General features: G+C 40.0%; 1 protein-coding gene across 2 annotated transcripts in view; it reads right to left on the minus strand.

Moving 5' to 3' along the window:
* The window catches only part of prkcbb (protein kinase C, beta b), a 102,230-nt gene that overhangs the window by 6,926 nt on the left and 77,184 nt on the right, over window positions 1–18,120 (minus strand). The window contains exons 16-17 of one of the 2 annotated variants that reach the window (XM_005743507.1): window positions 15,193–15,333; window positions 5,462–10,142 (exon numbers count right to left, since the gene is read on the minus strand). In XM_005743507.1, the coding sequence (XP_005743564.1) occupies window positions 9,966–10,142; window positions 15,193–15,333 (318 nt within the window). In that variant the 3' untranslated portion in view covers window positions 5,462–9,965. Of the gene's footprint in view, window positions 1–5,461; window positions 10,143–15,192; window positions 15,334–18,120 lie in introns of those variants that run through there. The other variant, XM_005743508.2, reaches the window with a different exon arrangement.

Below are 18,120 nucleotides of genomic sequence, written 5' to 3' on the forward strand. Positions count from 1 at the left end.
CACCTGGGGTCTTGCCTGGTGTGATAGACCCCAGCCTCTATGGATCTTGTGCTCAGAGCTTGTTCTTGTGCTGCCATGATTAGTGCCTCTGTGCTGCCGGTGGTACATACCGTGCAGGGGCCTGTCCTCATATATATATATATACGAGGACATACACACACATATAAGTCTCTGCTTCCTAATATAGATTAGGAAGTAGAGACTTCTCCCATATTAGTTTCTCTTCACTGGTTGCATTTAAAATCAAATGGAATTTGAAATCCATTGTTGTTGTTGTTGTTGTTTTAAAAATCTACAACACACAGAATCATGTGATCAAAACTGGGAATGGGATGCAGAGCCTTCAGCTATCAGGTAACTGTTCTTTTTGATAAAGCTTTTTATTAGGCCTAGCTCAGGTGAATTTACTGGGGTAAATAGTATATAAACAATACAGCATGTTATTAACTTTGTGTATTATTTCCTCTGTAGTTTCCTCTTTTCCCTCGCTGTCCTCTTATCCTTTGCCTTTCTTGCAGGCATCTCTTGTTTTAGTGATATCTGTTTCTTATGTTTGATTGCTGAACCCACCAGTTTTATAGTCTATCGTTTCTCCCTAAGTGGTCTAGGAAAATTGCCACCCTGTGTATGGGTTTGCTATGTAAGGCCCTCTGATTCAAATTCATTCTTAGATTTAGTTTACAAACACATTTAACTTTCTTTAATAAAAGGCCAAACGTCCTGTCTCTGAAGCTCCATAAGTGAGATGCTTCAACTCCTATTGTAAGTTGCTTATCTGGAGTCATGTGTATGTAGGTAGTTGACAGCACTGAGCATCCTTCAATAGAATTATGCAGACAGGAAGCACAAACACATATGAAAAGATGCATGTGTGTGTACGTTCCCAAAACCTTGAAAATGGTCCGCTGTGTGCATTCCAGCTATTTACCAAACATGAACACACACATACACACACACAGCTGCCAGCCATGTAGGCCAGCTCATAATGTGTTCCATCTCGACACGCTTCATTTGCAGTTAATGCTGCAAGGCAGAGAGACAGAGATATGAAGAGAAAAAAAGAGAGAGAGGGAGAGAAAGAGATGCAGCAAAGGACAGAGAGGGAGATAAATATCAGTGGCTCTTGGTATAGATACATAGCTAGAAAGCTCAGAATATGCAGTGACATTAAGCAAGACACACAATTTTATTACACACGACTGTGTTCTGGTAGCATTGATTTTAATGGAGGAACATGGCTGAATCTTGAATTTTGTATTTGCCTCCTTACACCTTTCCTCCCCTTCCTCTCCTCCTCTTCTCCCTTTGCCCGACTCCCCTGCACCTCTCTCTCATCCCATCTCTTTTCAGTAACAAGAGGATTAGTGGGAGACGAGCCGATGTCAGCTGAGGCTGTGGGGAGAGTGGGAGGCACGGGAAAGGGGAGGTGAAGAGGAGAGGAGGGTGAATGAAAGGCGGTATCGAACACTGACCTGTTTTGGGCTGATAAGCGCCGACTGCTTTGTGCTAAAGCCACTGGCTTTAATTTGGGGGCCGCAACATTTGGAATTAATTATCATACATACTCCAGCACTGCTGTGGCTTACTGTGTACACTGGCTATTACATCCACTCCAATACAAACTTTATACAGCTTATGTGCTGGAACTTGCTGTTACACAGGAATCTGACTTGCTTTATAAAAAACATTTGCATAAAATACAGCTGCACTACAGCGTTAGTGTAAAGTTAACAGAGGGACGTGAGGTAAAGTATATTTTCTGTTCCGGCTGTGGGCTAAGGCAACAGGAAAACACTATTCTTGACCATTAAAATGTATGTAGCCTATTATACTGCATAATCAGGGAAATGTTCTTTACACAGTATCATTTGTTTTCAATGTCAGAGCTAAGTTTTTCGCCTAGCTCCATATCAAAACTTGAAATTAGCGAACATGATTCTTGTCCTCCAATAAATGATTACAGCACTGACGGCCACTTTATTAGGTACAGGTTGCTAGTCCTGGGTTGGAGCCCTTTTTGTTTTACAGCCTTAATTCTCTGTGGCACAGATTCAACAAGGTGCTGGAAAAATTCCTCAGAGATGTTGCTCCATATTGGCACGACAGCATCACACAGTTGCTGCAGATTTGTCTGCTGTACATCCGTGATGTGAATCTCAAATGTACTGTATTGGGATCTGGTGATTGTGGAGGTTATTTGAGTACAGTGAACTCATCGTCATGTTGAAGAAACCAGATTATTTGGGCTCTGTGAGTTTTGTGCATTATCCTGCTGGAAGCAGCCATCAGATGTTGGCTATAAAGGTTTGGACATGATCATCAATACTTAGATTGTGGTGTTTTAATAATTTTCAGAAAATATTCCCCACATCGTTACACCAGCAGCAGCAGCAGCAGACTGAACCGTTGATACAAGGCAGGATGGATCCATGTTTTCAACCTTTTAATCCTAACATCTAAATGTTGTAGTTGAAATTGAAATTAACCACATCAGACAACATTTTTCCAATTTTCTATTATCCAGTTTCGTTGAAACCTCACTCTCCTCAGTTAGAGGAAATGTGTGCTGAGAGATGCTCTTCTGCAAACCTTGGCTGTAACAAGTAGTTATTTGAATTACTGTTGCCTTGCTATGAGCCTGCTGACATCAACAAGACATTTTCACTCAGACAATTGACGCTTCTTTGGACCATTCTCTGTAAACCCTCGAGATGTTTTTGTGGGAAAATCTCAGCAGATCAGCCAGTTCTGTCCATGTCTATATACCTAAATACACTGCGTTGCTGCCTTGTGATTGGCTGTTTAATCATTTGTGTTAACAGGTTTACACTATAAAGAAAGGGCTGTAAAGATGCATGACATTTTGTAAAGTAAACCTGTGATTCAAGAATATGGATAAAAAGTGTTTAAACTGACTTTATCATGCAGCATTTTCCAATTTTAGTTTATTCAGTTTTGAGTCTAATTCTGCTGCTTGAATCAGCTCATAACACATCCAAGCAAAATTATGGTGCAACAAGTTCCTAGCAAAGGTTTGTCTTTGTGGAGCTTTAACATTTGTTTTAACAATTCAATCAAACTTATAATCAGTCTTTGCATATGTGTTAATTATAGTCTTTTATTTTTTTTAAGTGTTTATGTGCACTTGTCTAATGTCCTTGTTAATTTTTTTTACAAGTCTTATATAAAAAAACCCCAACAACTCACAATTAATAAAATATCTTTTGCTTTCATTCTTTAAAATAAATAAATAAAAGAATGTTCAGTGAGTCACGGTCCTCTTATTCCTGCATGGCCTCTATCTTTAAACCAAAAATGTATTGCACCTCACAGAGAACATGGCCTCAAAAGACCCCGTGTACGTGTAACCTGTTAATTAAGAAGCATCAGTAGTGCTGGTAGAAGAATTAGACTCGGAGAAAACGCCGTTTTGATTATTTAAGCTACACTCCAGCTTCATAAGGATAGACGCTAGAGTGGAATCACTCTTCTTATCTAACTCAGCAGGGAAACAAGTCTGAGTATTTCCATAAATGTCAAACTATTTATCATTTTGGGGAAAACAACATTACAAATGTGTTTATGTAGAGGAAACATTGATTTAAAAAAATTAAGGACATTCTGTGATAAAATGTCAACAAGAGTCACAGAGCCGATGGCTGCTGCCTGAGCCAAAGTACTTTAACATCAGCGTATAAATGTGGAACTGTACGTGTGCAAAATAAATCAGATTAACTGCTGAAGCTGTAGACGTTTATACCTGTATGTTGTAAATTGCTACATACAGACGTGACACTGTGTTCCCGGGTAATTTGGAAGGCATTTGCCTTTTTTTGGAGACTGCTTCAAAAGTAGATGTATTACTGACAATGAAAAATACCTTTCTTTCGATACTCTCATTTGTATGGGCTCAAAATGTGGTCATAAATATTTTGTACTTGTAAATCAGGATTTGTATGTGTAAAAAGAATTTGTGTGTGCGTAAAAAAGATTTGTGTGTGGACTTAGCCAAAAAAAACCCTGCAAGTTACAAGTACAACCCTATTTTTCTTCATTTCATCTGATTGGTCAATGTCATGTCAATCACAAATGTAACAATCCAATCAGAGAACAGATGGGTTTGGCTGTCGGAGGGGTGCTTTTTTTTGAACTGGGTTTTGAACAGGGTTTTCTTTGGCTAAGTCCACACACAAATCTTTTTTACACACACACAAATTCTTTTTACACATACAAATCCTGATTTACAAGTACAAAATATTTATGACCACATTTTGAGCCCATACATATACAGTATTTTATGCATATCTGAGGTCGGGTGAAAGCCTCATCAGGTTTGTTTAACACTAAAAAGCAGCTGTTGTTACCATGGAACACCGGTCACATGTTCAATGCTCGATCCAGCAAAAACTAGAACCGATGTAGATGATTCATTGATGTTTCTCACAGGACATCGGGCATCTTTTTTACCATTCTCATTAACCGTTAAGCCTAACTAGCCTGATTTTACTCTTCATTCTTGGATTTTGAAGCTTCACTGGGTTTATGAACAGCCAGAAGCATTCCTGGTGCTGTATTTGTTTTCCCATCACACTCTAGCACAGGTCAGACATGGTTCACAAACTCTGCATCTAGCCGGTCTCCACACTTGTTGACACTGAAATGGACTAAGAGAAATAAACGGTGCACGATACAGTTATTAAAAGTAAATGTGCAGGAGCAGCAGCTGCTTGACTACAGTGGATTGCGAGCAGCTTTAGAGGCGGTGAGAAGCGGCTGAGTGGCTCAGCAGGGCTGTGTATATGTAGGCCGTGTTCTGCATGTTATTTCCTTGAAGTCATCAGACCTACGCTCCCCCATCATGAAAAGGCTCTTATGATAAGTGGCAGCCATGAAATATGCACAGCCTGTCGTAGCCGCCTGCATCGCTTCGTGGAGCCTCGCTTCGCTTCCTTGTCCCCTCCCTCCGTCTTATTCTCCCAGCCACTGTCCCTTCTTAATGCTTTTTTCTTCTTGCCTCCCTTCATTGTTGTTCAATGCCGCCCTCTCCTTTTCATCTTATATTGTTTCTCTTTTCCAATTGCTCAGCAAAACCCCCGTCTGTCAGCCCTCATCACTCTAATCTCTCTGTCTTCTTACCTCCTTTGCTCTCTCTCACTGTCCTCCGTCCCGTCATTCTCTTTTAAAATCAAATCAGTTCGGTCTCCACGGACAGAAACGGAGCGTGCGTTTGTGTGAGAATGACACGAATAAAGAGCAAGTAAATGAGGGGCTGAAATAAAAAATATGAAAGCATGGAGCCACGGAGCCACAGACAGTTCCTGCAGCAGATTAAAACGTACACAGTGCACTCGAAAACACACTAAACATCTTGTAATGCGTCATTGAAATTCTTTATTTTGGGTATGTCGGCTTTTCTTGAAAAACAAGCAAAAAAAAAAAAAAAAAAAAAAAGAATGGCACATGGAAAGCATTTTTAAAGCATTTTTTTCTTTCCTTTTTTCAGTATATACCTATGCTCATACATAACGTTAATAACAGTAGCTGGAATCACACAGTCTTTGAAGCACTGCTGACACAGAAACATGGATCATCCTAATATGTTAAATATATATCATATCTAACTAATAAAAAAGGTAAAAAAAAAGTTGTTTTTTTCATGCACAGTCCTTTTTTGCTTCTCCTTCAGCAGGAAGGAATCATCGAAACAGACACAAATCCTGGAGCAAGACTTCTCTTCCCCTCCACATGTATACTTATATGTATATATCAGTTTTTAACAGTAATATATATGTTTCATTATATATATTTCTATAGTTGCTGTTGCTGTTAGATTTCAGTGGCTGAAATAAATACTGACAATGGAGGTTCGACATAGAAAGTAGACACAGGCGACATCGAGTCATAAAAGACATTTTCATTCACACTCAAGAAAAACGATAGAAAACTGAAATGTTCTCCCCTGCTGAACTCAGCATTTAAACTCAAAAGACATCCAAACGAGACCGCTTTAATCAAAAGCCAAATTACGGTATATTATAGGCCTCTGTCTCTGCTCGCATCTGATTGGATTAGAGGGACCGTGTGTTAAAGTATTCTGCGACAAAATGATGATGATAAAAAATCTTAGCAATGTCAGTTTCCTGCTAACCCTTCCTCACCTTAGACACAATCTTTACTCTATCTGTAGGCGACAGGGCTCTTTTATTTCTACCATTTTTAAAAAAAAGTAATGAATTAAGAAAATTACAATCATTGAAGAAGCCCAGAGTATGTGCAACTATAGCTAAATCAGACATTACTGTGAGTATAGCTGTCACATATGATTAATTTACTGTTATCTTTTAAAGCTTCTTAGCATCACTGATAGCTGCCACTCATTCAAGTGAATTTACTGTATGATAGCATTTCTACGCAGCGCACAAACCTCTACAATCTGCTAGCATCGCTTGTTTGGACTGAAGCCGACAGGATAATTGCAATCTATCACCTAATCCCAGTATAAATGATGAACCCCTAAACCTAAGCAAACATCCAGGTGTGCCAAATAATTTTCACAAAAGGGAATTATATTTGAATAGGATAATTATACTGGATCTAAACATTCCTGCAGTTGCTTTTTTGGCTATCAAATAATAAGTGGATCTGCAAGTAAATGGTACCTCCTGCACAAAGACTTTCAATATTTTGGTGGGGACATAGAGGATATATTCTACCCAATCTCAAGTAAGGTCAATTAAAAAAAAAAAACAAACCTTGATATTTTCTCCTAAACTCATTTTAAAGAGTTACGTTTGATGGCAATAACAATAATTAACATTTAAACTATGCATTATAAAGATCCCATTCAACTCTGATCAAGTGGATGCCTGAAGACCTCCAACTGCCACCAGAACAAAAATCATCAGCTGCAGATATACAAGAAGAAAGTTACTGAACCAGAGTGTTAACGCACCAACTTTGCAGACAAACAAACCCCCCCAACGACCTCCTCCACTGTCCCTCTTTAATAAGTGGCTAGAGTCAAAGAGACACAAAGCCTGAGCTGAACAGACGTACTGCTAACCTCACCACCTCAATATGTAAATCACTAACAGGATTATTGCTTGCTAGGGAAAACAAAAGAGAAAACACAGAGTTTTCTACTTCAGCAGGCCTACTGTTACATTACCTTCTGTTCCAGTTATTCTTATGGCAAACACAGACAGCAAATCACAGTGGGTTAAACCTCAACTCCTACTTCTAGAAAAGTAGACCAAAAACCCAGGAAAGCCTGATATATTGTTCTGATTTTCTGTTTCTCTATCCTTAAAGAAACTTTTCATAGGCTAAGTGACTTTTAAAGATGCTCAAGGACTTAAACATGCATTTTAACAGCAGAGACCTGGGCCCACTTTTGACTTTCAGACAAGAAATCCTAACCTGCAAATCAGCTGTGTGTTTGAGGTGGTGCTTTCCAAGGTCTACAGAGGTGGAATTTGGCATCACTGTTCATCCAAACTAAAATTTTTGGACTTTCTAAAGCCCTAGCCGCACAGACCTAGAGACCAACCTGTGACCCCTAGCATCAACCACTTGATGAGCGGATACTAGTGGATACCAGTAGATATTAGTGGATATGAGTGGATACTCGTCAACTGGCTGATGCTAGAGATTGATTGATGCACTGCTATGTGAACTTGATCTAAAAGAGGTATACAATGACGCTGCACCAAAAACCTTCTTGGGATTGCGTTGCTCACCTTTAAAACTTTTCTTCAAACTCTCACCAACTGAAGCAGTGAAACCACGAGAAGTGCAATGCAAAACTAGAAAGGCCAAACTGTCTCCAGTTTGTGGCAAATTTACTTCAAGTTTCACTGCCAGTCAGAAAGTAGTTGGAGACTGATTGCAGAGAAGCCAGTGTCTTCTTTGCAAACTGTGGGTGACTGTGGCAATCAAGGATCAAGTTTTTGGTGTAGCACCCTCTTTGTGACCAATTTCACCTACCAACTGTTAGCAACCACTTGCCAACCAGTCCTAGTGACCAGAGGTTGCGAGAGGATGCCAACTGGTCTCTAAAGGGTTTGGATCACTCTTGTGACTAGAAAGAGATGTACCTTTTTGACTGCTAGTAAAACATTTTATTCTAATTTCTTTTATTTCTTTCCTAAAATGCAAATAGATTTTTCTATTCTGCCTCTACCACATTAATACTGCTCGATTTAAAGAGGGCTGCCGACATTTACCACGCTAACAAAAGTAAAAGGTTGTATGGACTCACAAAAATGCAAACACATAGGTGTGTTTGCATAGACAGCACTTGTTCCCTAACACAAAACACGCTTATACCGACACACACACACACACACACATACACACTGTAAACAAATGGTCAGATATTGGAATCATGCTTTTATAAAACACAAAGAAATAACTGCTAGTCTTTTTCATCGCTTAAATACTGCTTAACAGACATCAGATCAGAGTACAAGAAATGGCATTATCTATTTGTCTGACTCAAACCCTCGGTAAAGACTACATTTCCCAACAGCATTTTTTATGGACAGAAATTACATACAATCTGATATTTGTGGTACAAACCTGAAAGCTCACAGTATTAATTATTAAAATAATACTCCATGAGCAAATATGCTAAAATGCAGTTGGGAGATAAGGTCCAGGGCTACTCTTGATATAGAAACTCATGCATGCATGTCAAGCATTCCAGTTTATAGGTATAAACACACAGACACTATTATTAATATAAGCCCACTAAGAAGCACACTAAAATTATAGGCTTATCAAAATGCACTGGAAAAGCTGAGGAATGGGTAAAAGAAAAGCTAAATCACATTTCCCACCTGAATAAAAGTTAGAAAATGGAGTGCCAAAGCTATGTTACACAGGACGTCTCGCGGTTGTTTAGTTGTGAAATCCTATAGTTAGATTGTAAAAGTTTTAGTAAATGCATTTATTAAAATATAATCACCCTTTTAGTCACACCCTAACTGTGCTATATGAAATCCAATTATTTTGGTCCCTCGGTTTCGAAATCCATGATTTATGAACTTTAAAAGATCCTAATTAATTTCTAATCCTTTATCTGATTGCGCATGCTAAATTAAACCCAAACTCTTTGTTCACACTGCAAGCAACACAATTTGAAAATCACCCAAGATGCAAAAAAAGACAGATTTAGAAAGCACGTCAGATGCTTCTTGGTATGTACTGTGTCATGCACGCTATTGTTCTAAACTGGTTTAGAACGATCATCCGCAACACTTAAACCACCGACAGCAGAAATGAATAACACACCAGCAGCTTTTGACTTTGCAGCATAATGCTGCAAAACGTCTTCAGGAATGCTTTTAAAGAGCTCAAGGTCTTAACTTCCAAATTCCCCAGATCTAACTTACACGATCTGCTGCTGACATCTTGGTGCTCGATATCACAGGACATCTCAGGGACTCTTGTGTGTCTGCAATGAGTCAGAGCTGTTCTGGTGATATGAGAGGGATTTAGGCAATATAAGCCAGGTGGTTTTAATGTTGCGGATGATTGATGTATAGTAATAACCCTCTCAGTGCTAAGAAAAGGCTAACTGCATACTGTATGCTGCACTGTACTAAGTTACAGCTGTGATTTGATTGTGTTTAATCGTGACAAATTTGTATAAATGCATTTATCCAAAGCTCTCAATGAAATCTGTAATTAAATCGTGCTACAGCACACAAAATCAAGCTTTTAAATCTCAAGAAGGGGCCAACAAATTATCCAAGCTGCAACAGTGTGAACAATGTGTGTTCTTCTCATGAAACCTTACTTTGTCTGTCAGTTTAACGACACAATCATCAGAAATCATCAGAAATTTAAGATGGCACGTTTGCGCATGCGTGCGTGTATCTCAGGGTTAGGTAGGGACTGATCCTGAAGAAACAGTTGTGTATGTTTGCGTGTGTGTCCATGTGTCCATGCGTGAGCTGTAATCAAGCCTGCTCGGTGGCAGTGGTGGCAGCAGCATTTCCTGTGAACTCTGGGTTGATAAAGGAGAATCCCTGGAACTCGTCTTGGTCCAGATTCTGAATCACTTCCTCATCGGGAGGGGTCAGCACCGGCGGGTGGCGTGTGAAAAAACGGTCAAAGTTTTCGGCATCTCGTCCACACTGTTAAGGGAGGGAGGGCGGGGAGGGATGGAGTACAAGGCAGGGGGGGATTTGGGAAGGGGAAGAGTGGGAATGGATAGGAGTGGATGGATCAAAGTTGGGTGGGGGGTAGAAGGAGAGGAAAACAAAAGAAGGGGGGGATGGCAGGTTGAACCAGGGTGTGAGATGACATCACTTTGAACAAGGTTTCAAATATCAGAACAAGTGGCAGTACTTGGGGTGCGCTTGATTTAACTCTCCATTAGTCATGCATAAAATGCCATTTTTTAATTAGAAGTGAAAAAAGAAAAGAGTAAATCACTTCTTGGAGAAGATAAATGAAGCACGCCTCAGGTATGCTTTCCCTTTTTCAAATATTTGAAGCATTTTCAACTCAAACTTCCAAACAAGGTTACTGAAGTCTCAAACAGCCTATGGAAGTGCACTACACCGAACTGGTGACCATGCAAGCATTAATGCATGGCGTGTGGACTTTTCCCCTTTATTTGGCAAAAACAAACAAACGAACAGATTTTTCTGCTTTCTTTTAAGGACAGCGGTTGCAAAACTTGGATTTAAATGGATTTCTAAACAGCCGCACTAGAAAAGGCTTAAAGCCACAAGATAATTATTGGTGTAATTGTGGGTTAATTATATGCTGCAGCCGTGGAGACCTGCAGAGATTTGATAGACCAAATCAGATCATCAGGACTGGGGAAAAAAGGCTCTGGATTTTTGCTTAGGAAATGTGCAGTTTACCAAAAATAATTTACTAACCTTCACAATATCCTACATGTGACACTTAACTGAAACCCTTGACATGTGGCTTTCATGATCCAATCTGAGTCTCGGCAACAGTCAGCACTTACAAAGGCGTAACTGGTGCCAGAGTGAAATCATCTCCTCTACGTAGTGTCCAATTTACATCAGATGGGATCTGTTTTCTCGTCCTTTTCCTTCCTCTGACCATTGGGAAGCCAAATCAAGCTTATATACCCTTGAGATGCGTTCCCATCTAAGTACATAAAACTAGTTATTAACTTGAAAACTATATTTTTCCCGGCAGTATCCCTCACAGGGACGGTGGGCTGAGCTACTTCCTACCCCCTCCCCCATCTCCATCACTGCACTGAGCTTTAATTAACACAACAAGGATTCAGTGTCCTCTGACAACATCACCCAGAGGAAAACTACAAACTCATTAAATCTCTGCAACTCCAAAAAAAACTAATGAAATTAAGCCAAAGTGTTTATAGTTTGGGGAAATAATGTGAAATGAGAAATACGCCAGGGTCAGTAGTATTTGCAGCTAATTACTCACATTTGTTTAACCTGTTTGGGGAGGCAGATGGGAAAAATCAGCCGAGAAGGGAAATAAAATGAGTGCCACAAAGTTTAGAAGTTTATGGAAAGTCAAAGAGCCACAACCCGAGGGACACCATGGAGGTAACGGGGTTCATTTTGGGAATTGTCCGTTTAGAAGAAAAAAAAAAAACTGGACAAAAGTATTAGTTACTATATTATTTAGAAGTTGTAATAGTTTAAACTGTATACTACTGTAAGATTTTTGTAGTGCACTCCAGGTTTCATTTGAGACTTCCCACAGAGCATGCAAATAAATATATACGAAAAAACCGTGAACATAGAGGACAAATAAAATGTGTAGATGAAAGGACAGATGGCTTGATGGATGGAGTAGTGGGAAGATGGATGGATGGATAATATCTTTGTGAGGATGATGGAGAAAAAGACAGACACTGGGTTGCTGAAAAGACAGATGAGTGGAAACACGGCACAGCGATACAGTAACTACCAAACAAAATGGTATTTGGAACATTTTTTTAGATGTCAGGTGGATGAAGGAGGCAGCCAGTCAGTCTGTCTGTTGGATGATCGGTCAGTCATTCATTAATTCATCAGCTCCTGTTTGTCAGCTAATTCATTAAAGCATCAGTAGCACATAAAGCCACAAACTGACAAAAATCAACAAAATATTAACAAATTAATTCCTGATCAAACCAATAAGGCCTATTGGAATCAAATATCCTCCAGAAACAACAACCCACAGCAAAACAGCATCAAAGAAACAAACTTACTATAAATGTTTGTCTGTCTCCTACAAATTATTTTTCCATGCTATTATTTCCTCATTAAAACGGCTCCTTTTCACATTTTTTTAATGCAAAATAAGCATAAGAATTTTGTTTATTATGAATAAAGCAAGCAATGTGTTGCATAAGGAAAATGTAAAAGATAATCATAATGCTAATGATTAGTATTATGAGTTATATTGTAAATAAAACACACAGTACTATACGGAAGTTTTGAGTAACCCCTCATTTCTTTACATTTAAACTCAGAGGAATTGTTTTTTCTCTTGTCTTTTTTTTAAGTGGTCCTGAGCAAGAGTTCTCCGGGTTTTCTGAAGTTTTAAACTTTTTTCTTTGGCTGCTTTTTCCCTAATTTTCAGTTGAGTTCTTGTTTCTAACCATTTTCTGAGAATTTCTTTTTTTGATAGACCACTGAATACTGGCCTATGAATCATTCAAGCATAAAAACTACTCAACTCAAGAATCAGTCTTTTGTCTACTCAGACAAAGAAACAGTTTTAATTTGTATTTTAGGCACTTTCCTGTTAGTAGCCTGTTAGAAAAACACATCATTCAGCATCAATGACCAAGATAAAGCAGTTTGAAGGGCATCAAACGGTATTTTTGCACCAGCAAGGTCAATTCCAAAAAGCTATCGGTCAAAAACTTGGCATTTCTGGGTGGAAATAGTCTTGGTGGAAGAGTGGGTGACAAGAAGCGATTCTTAAGGAAGGGAAACAGGGAGAAAAGGCTGTGATATGTTAAATTACACAAGAACTGGACTGAAAGTTAGTGGCAACAGATCTTATGGAGTGATGAATCCAAATTTGAGATTTTTGGTTCAAAGAGTGAGCGTCTGCATCTGTAAAACATGGAGGAGGCTCTGGTTTGGTGCCTAATTTCAGCCAGTGAGGTTGGGGATCTTGTCAAAATTGAATTATGAACATAAAAAACTACCATCTGGAAAGCGTGTGATTGGAAATGATTTCATTCCTTTGCTTAACAGCGATCCCAAAAACTATCAGTCATGGATTGGCCTCCCCAGAGCCCAGACCTCAACATGATCGAAGCAGTGTGGGATCATCTTGGCAGAGAATAGAAGAAAAGGCAGCCAACATCCAAAGAAGAGCTTTGGATGTCCTTCAAGAAGTCTGGAGAACTATTCCTAAAGACTACTGACAAGAAAGCTGCCTAAGAGAGTTAAAACTGTTTTGTTTATAGATTGTAACTTTTAGAGCTCTGCACGGTGAAGCTCCCCAGTATATCTCTGACCTGTTGAAACCTCATGCTTCATCCCGAGCATTTAGGTCTTCAAGTCAGAGGCTACTGGTGGTCCCACGTACTAGGTTTAAAACACGTGGGGATCGGGCTTTTCAGGCACTGGCACCTAGGCTGTGGAACTCTCTGCCGTTGTCTTTACGCTGTCTAGACTCTACTGACTCCTTTAAAAAGCAGCTGAAGACATTTTTATACAAACGGGCTTTTAATTAATTTTAACTTGTATGTCTGATCTTATTGTAAAGCACTTTGTGATTTTTATCTGTGAAATGTGCTATATAAATAAATTTTACTTACTTACTTACTTACTTACTTACTTATATGGGGGGTAGCTCAAGACTTTTACACAGTACTGTACAAAAGATTAAACTCTTATGAGTTAAAGATAAAATAATTCAAGTTTCAGGGAATTTGTTTTGTTTTTCTTTTTGCTGCACATCTTCGTGGTGATAAGGCTTTTAGTGAGAAATAAAAGGAGAGCCTCCTTAAAATAACACAGAGACAAAACCCATCACAGGTTACTGAAAGAAATCTGGCAACATAGCACCATAAAAGATCAAAGAACTGCCTTCAGATGCTAAACCGAGCTAAACTTTGATGTGGCGTAAACGCAATGGTTCCAAACCTATTTATTATTGCCATTCAAAGGCAGTAAGAGAGAAAACAGCAAGTGACGGGGCAGGGGTGAGAAAGATACAAGATGTTGGAGAGACGAGATCAAACAGAACAAAGAGAGAGATGAAGAGAAAGGGAGAAAAAGTAGCGATGAGAAGAGCTCAGACAACAGACGGTGTGACTCTGCAGAAACACGTCTAAGTCTTAAAAAAAAAAAGCCAGATCCTAATGGAGACCTCTACCACACGAGAACGTACACATGTCCTGAATAAAGAGACACACTGCAGTATTACTGGTCCAACACACACGCATGCACACACACCGCAGGCTGCAGGAAAAGCTCAACTCAGAAAAACTCTTTAGCAGCACTGTAGCCTCAGGCTGCGTGGCTGGGGTTTGTGTGAGTATTAGATGACATCATTCTGACTCGGCTCATGATCAAACTTGTTTTGTCGTAAGTTAAAAAAAAAGAAGAAGTCTAACAACGAACAACACAAACACATTTGCTCTATACGGACTTATTATCCCCTGGAGGTTTAGTCTAAACTCAGGCTAACCTCAGAGAAACCAAACGCTCTTTTATTTCAACGGCATCAAACTGTAGCTGCCAATTTTCTGCATGTGCATCCAAAAGTGCAGTCAATGTCCAGTATATTTTCATCTAGCCCACGTTCATCACTGAGCCTCTTTTAGTGTTTTCGCCATCAACATCCCCGGCATTGTTATCATCACCGACGCTGCCCTCATCGCCACACATCCTTCAGCATCACTGTCAACATCATGAGCATCATTTCGAGACTTACCTGTGTGCATTGTCCCAAATTAAAGGAAAGGAAAGAGACAGAAACATCACATTGATAGTGAAAAGATGAGTAAGCCAAGAGAAAGGTAGTTGTTGAAAGAAAATAGGAAGGAAATTAGAATAAAAGAAGAGAAGAGAGAGTTTTTATTATGAGTTTAACCTCTAATGAATTAAACTCCACGTCTCTACTCCGGTCGAAGAGTATTTTGCGCACTTATTATTGTGCGACTTGTGACTTGCACATGCTTATCTGCGGTCATGTCGGGTTTGGCGGGGACGGACTTACAGCTCTCGGTTTGAAGGGTGGTTGCACCTCCTTGTTCTCCAGTTTCTCCCAGTCCATGTAGCGGAAGAAGCTGTGCTCTCTGATGTCTCTCTCCCCCTCTGGACCACAGCCCAGGCGTTTCGCTGGATGCTTTGTCATCAGCTGTGCAGACATGGAGAAGAGAAACGATTACTGTGTGTCCACCTTGCTTTTTTTTTGTTTGTTTTTTTTAAGTGAATGCTTATTCATCTTTCTACCTTTCTGGTAGTCTTGACACTGCAAAAAAAGCTAGTAGCCACATTAGCATCTCTGTGAGGCTGCATTTTCATGCATCTGTGCTGTTAAAAGGGAGTTTTTCCTTCCCACTGTTGCCAAAGTGCTTGCTCATAGGGGGTCATATGATTGTTGGGTTTTTTCTCTGTATCTATGAAGCGCCTTGAGGCGACTTATGTTGTGATTTGGCGCTATATAAATAAAATTGAATTGAATTGAATTGAATTGAAGTAAACCTTACATTTACAATACTAAACATATTGATGTTTAGCAAATATGATGTTTACCACGCTCACCGTCATAGTTTCAGAGAACAGTGCATTGTAATTGCTAACTGGCACTAGATTTAAGCTATAACTGAGAAAATAAAGTCAAGGCCAAGAGACAAGTTGGCGTCTCCCTGGCAACTTTTGATAACTAATGAAAAATCTGTGGTTCCTGATTGGTTGGTTTAAGTTGTCGGCTGCAGCGTAGGTGAAATCAGTCTAAAAGAGGGTTTTTCACCAAAAACCTCCTTCCCACATAGCAAAATTGGTATGGCCCGGATCTGGCCCACACAATGTGGTTACACATGGTCCACATACCGCAAAGAATGACGGCCCTTTGGTGGCCCAGATCAAGTTTCCCAGTGGTAATCCGCACATGGGCCAGCACAAGGCCAGTTGCAGACACACCAGTGGTCTTGTGGTGGTCCAGAACAGTTTCATGTCTGGCCGGAACATAATAGTGCAAAAGACAAAACTCTTTAGACTGATTCTTATACAGCGCTTTTCTACTCCCCACATTACTCAAAGTGCTCTACATGCCACATTCACACACTACCTCTAAACTGAGTGCTTCCTAACTACATTCATACTCTTGACAGGCAAACTGGAGGTGCCAGGGATCGAACCACTAACCTTCCGATCAGTAGGTGACCTGCTCTACCGCCTGAGCTACAGCCACCCAGTGGTAAACATGAGTAAACCCTCACTAAGTTTTGGATAAAGTGTACACTCACAAACCTGTCAAACCTGCATTTGAAACATTGGCTACCATAGCAGTATAGTATTGCAACGTGGCATGTGGGTCTTCTAACTAAAATAGGAAAATAGGAACATAAATAGTGCCCCCACATCTGGTTGACATACACCCTGCCATGACACCAGTCACTCAGAAGTGCCAGCTTGATGCCGGATCCAGGGAAGACCTGTTTTCTATGGGCCTGGGCCACATACACCAAACCACAATCGGGCCAGATATGGCATGCCATAGCATAAACATTGACATCATTGCCAGACCTGACATACATCTGGTTGACATACACCCTGCCATGACATAGGGTCAGTCAGAAGTGCCAACTTGATGCCGGATCCAGGGAAGACCTGTTTTCTATGGCCCTGGGCCACATACATCAAACTACAACCGGGCCATATCTGGATGACATACCACTTACCATGCCCGAAGTCAGCCAGCAGTGCTGGCTTGACATCAGATCCGGGCCAGACGTGTCTGCTATGTGGGTTGTGATTGCTTTGGTCCATGGCAGATCACTGATGTCAAACTACTCGCCATGTGCTAATGAAATGGCATCAGTTCATGTAGGAAGGATTCTGACTTAGAGGTGTTCAGTCATAATCCTGCAGCTAGGACTCCAGGCTTCAAAAACCAATTGGTGATGCTTTTTGACTTTTATATAGGTGTTGTGGATCATTAGTCTAAATGCAATTAGAATACAAGAACTCATAATGTCTGCAAAAAACTTCACTGCAATCCACTGAAGAGCTGTTGAGATATTTTAGTGTGGATCAAAATGATATAGTGATCCGACAGCTAACATTACAAGCCCTGGAGCAATGCTTCTGGTGTTGCCAAAACGTTAAACGAGCTGTTTAATCATTTCGTCTTTGCCAAAGGAAAAATGTTGTTTTAAGTGTTAACCGTTTCCAAGTTACAAATGATCTGCAGGAAACTACACTTCAGGAAACTCATGATTTTACAACTTTTTATTTTCATGTGTACACACAGTTACATAAAGGAAGTAGGAGCCATATTACTAACCTGCAAGAGGAGTCTAAATCTGATCTGTGCTCAACAGTGTGCTGCTCCAGTGCCCCAAATTTCCCCTTTGGAATCATTAAAGTTTCATCTCATTTATTCCTGATTCCTGCCCTGGGTTTAAACCACAATTCTTCCACTTTCATTGCTGTTTATGAAAAAGCTCATTATAGTTATTAGAGTTTCTTAATCCTTAATTTTAACCATCCTTCCATTTTACTGTCATCTTGCATGCCTCTCCCTGGGGAGCAAATACAAGCCACCAAGTAACAGCCTGCAGACAAATGAATAACTGTTGTCTTTCTTTCCTCTTTTGCCACAGTAGTCATCCGCAGGCGTAATTAAAGACCGTTTATAATGTCTGTCCACACAAAACCTCCATGGGGGAGTGATGCTACAGTGAGTGTGTGTGTGGGTGGGGTGTGCCTCCCTTAGGAGCAGCAGTCATAACTCATTACATTGCAGCAAGAATAACATTTTCCAGGGGTCAGTCAATCTTGCACTGCTTGCACATGCGCATGAATCTGCATGAAACACATTGGCAGCTCATAATGCATGGGCGCGCACACAAATCCACTTTCTCTACCACATACACACACGTCTAAAGTACCAGGCATAGCGATATATATATATATATAA

Source organism: Pundamilia nyererei, unplaced genomic scaffold (assembly GCF_000239375.1).
Source record: "Pundamilia nyererei isolate P.nyererei 1_Seehausen unplaced genomic scaffold, PunNye1.0 scaffold00132, whole genome shotgun sequence".
Classification (NCBI taxonomy): domain Eukaryota; kingdom Metazoa; phylum Chordata; class Actinopteri; order Cichliformes; family Cichlidae; genus Pundamilia; species Pundamilia nyererei.